This window comes from Caloenas nicobarica, chromosome Z, assembly GCF_036013445.1.
Source record: "Caloenas nicobarica isolate bCalNic1 chromosome Z, bCalNic1.hap1, whole genome shotgun sequence".
Classification (NCBI taxonomy): domain Eukaryota; kingdom Metazoa; phylum Chordata; class Aves; order Columbiformes; family Columbidae; genus Caloenas; species Caloenas nicobarica.
Genome location: NC_088284.1, coordinates 89962376 through 89968375, shown reverse-complemented (window position 1 = coordinate 89968375; position 6000 = coordinate 89962376). Strand labels below are relative to the sequence as shown.

General features: G+C 44.5%; 1 protein-coding gene across 2 annotated transcripts in view; it reads left to right on the top strand.

Moving 5' to 3' along the window:
- Positions 1-715: 715 nt before the first annotated feature.
- PLPPR4 (phospholipid phosphatase related 4) overlaps positions 716-6000 on the top strand; it is a 29755-nt gene continuing 24470 nt past the window's right edge. For both annotated transcript variants that reach the window (XM_065657023.1, XM_065657022.1), the window contains exon 1: positions 716-793. In XM_065657023.1, the coding sequence (XP_065513095.1) occupies positions 716-793 (78 nt within the window). The remainder of the gene's footprint in view (positions 794-6000) is intronic.

The following is a 6000-nucleotide window of genomic DNA, read 5'->3' as shown; positions in this document are numbered from 1 at the left end:
ATTTCACCATGGAAACAATTGTTCAGGTTAATTCTGTTATCTTTGAGATTGCAGCAGAAACTGCACCAGATACTTCACAGATTAGAGAAGTCACATGCCTCAGTGTTGCACATGGGGTTGAAGAGCTCAGTTTTGCCCAGTCCCAGTCGCACCACCCCCCTGACCGGCGCTGAGGCTGGGGTGAGCTGTCACCAGCAATTTGAGCTCCAAAAGAGTACACCTGCAAGAGAACATTAGCCTATACAGTATGGAATACCTAATGGTATTCCCAGGGCCATTCCGTTGCTCTGTTTCAGAGAAAGATTTCCCAGAAACACGATAAACCCCAGATTCCCCATGGAGCATCCTGTACATCCTCCTGCCTGCAGGGATCCTGTTCAGGTATCCCAGGCCCGTACGCGTTCATTTGCAGATCGCTTGCTGCAGCCAAAGCTTCCCTCGGCCTGAGCGCACCGCCGCGGGGCTTCGCCTGCATCCCGGCGGCTCCGACACTCCGCGGAGCGCCGTCGTGAAAGAGTTAAGGCGGCCGAGCCCCCCGCCGCCCGCAGCCCGCCGGGCCGGGCCCCTGCCCCCGCCGCCCAGCAGCCTCCTGACGTCAGCCCCGCGCACGGCGCAGGGACGCGCTAGCGGGCGGCGCGGGGCTCGGCGCGGCGGCGGGCGGAGGAGACCCGCGGCGGGCGGCTGCGAGCGGCCGCCGCCCGCAGCCCCCGCCAGCATGTCCGCGAAGGAGCGGCAAAAGGGCACGGTGACCAAGGACAGCGTCACCCTCCTGCCCTGCTTCTACTTCGTGGAGGTGAGTGGCCGCCCCCGCCGAGCGGGCCCCTCGGGAGCGGCCGCGGGGGCGGCGGGGCAGGCGGCGGGCGCGGGGGGCCGGCGGCGGGCGCGGGGAGCGGCGCGGCCGGGAGCCTCTCGGCGGGGAATGCCGCCTTCCCCGCGGAGGGGGAGCTCGCCTCGGCACTGCTACCGCACCGCCTGATGCAAAATCCTCTGTGACGCTTTACCCTACTGAAATCAGCATCGAAGCCCCCCGTAAGGTGCAGGCATGAATTAACCTTTTCTTTGCAGTCGTTTCAAGTGGGAATTATTTCTAAGAATAACTCAGGAAATCAAAGGGTCGCTCAACTAAACCCTGCTACATGCACAGGAACCTCTTGGGAGGAAGACATGTTTCAAGAAGAGCTGGCTGCTAGACGATCACCGCTCACATTGCTTTGCTAGAATAAAAATCACATTTGTAAGGGAATGCTTAGGAGAATAGAAATGTTCTCGAAATGATAATCAGTGGTGTGTTTTTACTGACCCCTGGATTACGTGCTTCTTCTGACAGAGCTAAAAATGTCTGTTTTGCAAATGGAATGAGGTTCTCAGCACATCTTAAAGAGCAAAACCTGCTATGGCTGCTCAGCTGATAGCAGGTGAAGTTGCAGAGGCACTCGCTGCCTGGTGTGTCACTTGGAGGCATTTGGCCCCCCCTGGAAAGTATAGTCACTTACATACTTCTATAAGATCATCAGTAGACACAGTTTAAGCTTAAGGAAGTCAGTGTTATATGAATTCGCTTAATGGCACAACAGTAAGAGGGAGGTAAAAATGTTTGATGGATTGAGCAAAGTGCTTCAGGTGATCCCTCTCACAGGGCGGTGATAGAGGCACTTTGAGGCACCATGTAACTTACCTCAGAGACTGTTAAAATAACACGCAGAACTTAATGGCAAAAAATGGTGTAAGTTGACTACAACTGGTACGCTAGATAAAAACATAAAAATATATACAATACTTAATGTATAAAATATTAAAATATAAACATTGGTTGAAATATAAAGCAAAAATGTTCTTTCAGATGCACTTGAAGGGTTTTGGAGGTTCTCCGGAAGGCAGAAGGGGTCAGGCTGAAAAGGGATTTCGGTACAGTGGAGTGTCTCTGTCCCCTATGCTCCCTAAGCACCTAGACATGGTCAGGAGCCTGACCCAAAGTAAGCTGCACCAGCTGGAAAGCTTTGCAGAGGTTGGATATATGGAAGCATCAGATCCTGCCTATCAATGTCATTAGGCTGCTCAAGAAAAGCCCTTTGATGGAAGGTGCTTACTGGGCTGTATATCTTACATTAGCTTTGCATAGGAGTGAAAGGTCACGTGTGGAGATGCCCCTAAAAAAAGGAGCTTTCTCACCTTCTGTGCTATCTTTGTTGCTTTGGGAATCCCAACAGGAAAGAGATTTCTGGACCTCAGCTTGGGCATAACTCTAGTGCAGGAGAGGATGTGGAGATCCTGCAAGACACAACTGCACTCTGCTGTTTGGTAGGCTGTGCTTTGGCATGAAGTAAGATGAGATGAATTACAGAGCAGCAGTACAAAATGTGTGCCCGCTGCTCAAAAGAGTTGCCTTATATAATATTAATTGCATACTTATAGTTCCCTCAGAAGCTCCCTGTAGCTCTTACAAGGAATAAGACAGTGCGAGCAGTGAAGAACTTGGGCTGAGCTCTGTGTACAGAGTCTGGTCTGGACTGGTGTGGACTCTTGAGACCTTCAGCAAGTCATTTACAGCTAGATCTAACACCCAGCTGCTCTGAGAGGGAGTCAGAGTCCTCACTTAAGAGAATGGTCTCCTAATGAACTTTTAGGATTTCTATGTTATTCAGTCACAGGAGCAGAATCTAGAGGCTGTGTGAGCCCTTCTACCCCAGGAGCAAGTTCTAATTATTGAACTGCAGACTTATGGCCCCTCTTCAACTGATGAACATGTAGATATTCAATACAAGTAAAAGGCACATCAAGAGTAAAAAAACTGACTGCAATACACCTGAGCCTAAACATTGATTAGGAAGCCCTTTGGTGAGTTATCAGCCTTCTCCCATTACACAGCAAGAGGAATTGAAACCATTTCCCACGTTTTAGTTGAGTACTCAAATCACTTGAAAGGGTGCCAACAATTCATGTGATATTTAGGAAGAAGCACCTTGTGTTACTTGTGTCCAACCACCCTGCATTCACCTACATGGGCACTAGTTCTAATGAGACTAATGAGAATGCTTTTCTAGAGCTTTATAGCACAGGCAAATGCCAGCACTTCAACAGAATCAGGAAAAGGACATGATGGCTTAGATCCTTCTGTTGTGATGGGCTCAAGGAGAACCAAAGATTGAGTTGTACTTCATAAAAAGGGATTTAATCAAAGATAATTTAATCCCTATGAGAAGTCTGTAACTGTAAGGGATAGAGGAGTCACCCAGTGTGGCTGACTGGCCTTACTGTACAACATGGATTTCCTTTGTAAGCAGGAGGCTGAGTTCCTAATGGGATTCAACAGCTAACTACTTAAAAACAAAACTTACCCAATTTAATTAAGGCGCTCTGATTTTTAAAGCTTTTAGTTTCATGAATAGTGGTTGAATTGATGATGGGAAACAGGAAGCTGAATGCTGCCAATTCTTCTATGTTTTCTTCTTCTGCCACTCATCACTTCTGTTTTCTCTGTCCCATTTATAGCAGATAGTCCTTCCCCACCCTGAATTGCAACAAAAAAACATAACACATTAAGTTTGCACCTTCAAACATGAAAATTAGGGTTCAAAAAAGTGCTGCTTTTTTCTCTTAAACTCCAGACAAAAGGAGAGACGTGGAGAAAAGGATGTTGGGCCAAGGGCGAAGTCAAATTCCTAAAGTGATAGGAAAGGGATGCATTTATATTATAGAAATAAAATATACAGTTAAAAAATGAAAAGAATCTGTAATAACTAATATAATTCAGGCAGCAGAACAAGTAAAGACAGATTCTCTGCTTCAGAAGGACCTTGTCTTCAGAAATAGCAGCAAACAAATGCAGTTCGGACACTGAGGGTTTTCTGCTATTAAGATTCTCAAGAATGTGTTATGAATGAGACTTAGCTCCTGCAAACAAATGTGTTTGGTGGCAGCAACTTTCAGGATTCAATAAAATATGATTATGTAGAATGTATGCAGGCCAACTGATGTTAACTTCAAAAGAAATACTCTGGTCATTATTTTGGTTTTAGTCTAATTTAAGAATAATTCAAACTAGCAGATTTTACCAACAACAGAGTTAAAACATAAAACTAATATGCCCCTCTTAAGATCACTGTTATCACTAGAACTATTCTTCATTTACACAGGAAAAGCAAAAGGAGAATCGGGCTAGAGCTTTGTTAGACATAGAAGTGAAAAGAAAATTAAAATGAAGAGATGTAGCTTTTGAAAAATGTGGATGGGTCATTCTCTAGAAACAATAGAGGCAAAAAATGAGCATTATGAAATGACTCTTAACACATTTTCAGTTACGTATTTTCAAGTTTCATGATTCATAAAATAACTTGATGATTTATCCTATGTATCATAAGAATGTTTTAGAGGTTATTTAAGACACTCCTAAGAGCTGAATAGTTTTAGATTGCCTTGTGCATCAGGCTTACCTGAAGCATGTGGTAATCAGCACTGCTGGGCAGTTTGGCCTGTTTTATTCCTAATTATGCTTGTGGTATTTTAGGGTTCTGTAGACTGTGGGTTATCTGAACTTCATTTGCATAGCTGAGAAAGACAAAACTTGCCATGAAAATTCATGGTCCCGCTGGTCTAGTGGGAATTCATCTTCATGATACAAAGACTACACACCTCTGGGAGGTATTGGAAATGAGTATTCCTGGAATAAGTTTTGCTTCTTGTTAACTGCCTTTCTTTTCATCATATTCAGAGTATATCATATGTATATTCACTTTCAGAAGAAACACGTCTTTTACCATGAATCTGGAAAACTTCCAGGGTTATGTAGCTTCTGTTCCTAGCAGAATAGTCACACTTCAGAGGCAGGACAGACAAATACATTTCTTCTTGGTGAAGGGAAAAGACTGTCTTCAGTCATGGTATCCCACTTCAGAAACTTCTGGTTTAAATCCTGGTTTCACAGATGTTGCTATGAATTTTGCCTTTGACTTTTGTGCCGCTGTTGCTTCATCCTGTGCCCCAGATGTGGAAATGCAAAAGGCCAAGGTGTTGTCAATCTGAGTGACTCATTGCATATGTTCTCCAGCTGAATTGGGTCCCTGTGGCACCACCTTCATCTGTTGGTTGCTTAACTTCTAGGGTCTAAAATCAGACACATTTCAGACAATGTCCCTTGTTACAGTTAATTTTTTTCCTTACATCATCTTTTAGGCTCTTGGGTATGGTGCATGCATACAGATAGCTGCTTTTTCTACATTTTCCAGAGCACAGCCAGGAGGTAATCACACCAGGATTGTTTGGAAACACTTCTTTCAGTACTGGAAGACCACTTATTTTTCTTTTTCCCCAAAGGAGCTGGAATTCTCACCAGCAGAAAGCAAAGTTCTGTTGTCATTGTAGTACTCCAGGCTGCAAAACACAGGAGGTCATCAACTTCCATCGAAATAAGCGCATGTAGAGAATGTTCACCGTGTCTCAGCACCAGATGCTTTATTTCCTTATGTTTCTAACATACACTAACAGAGCTAAGTTTGAAACATCAAATGTTAGTACACACCACTTGATAGCTTGGTGCCACCTCTCAGTCACATCTGCAATGTTTTCTAGCCATTCAGCCGTGCATGACCCCCACATTTAAATTATGCATTTTGTCACCTACAAGTCATGTATAGGTGTGATTGCAAGAGAAAAAAAAAAGCCAAGGGAGAGAAGTTATTAGGATAAGAGTAGTGGGAGAGTAGGCTGTAAGGCTAAATCTTTCTTCCTAAGACCAGGATATTTGGATCTATTGTAAGAGTTAAACTACACTGCTGTGTCTTGGAGGCACACTGTAGTCACATTTCTCTCTAGATAGGTTTTCTATTATGCTTAAATTAGCCTGCGGAAGGGGGGAAACAACAAAAAACCCCAACTGTAGAAGATTAAATTGTCCCCATCCTGTGGAAGTAGCATAATACTTTCTAAATACATAGCTTTTTCTCTCAAAAGAGTCAATCATGTGTGAGGGAAGAGGAAGAAGGAGAAACACACTTAACAGTCTGC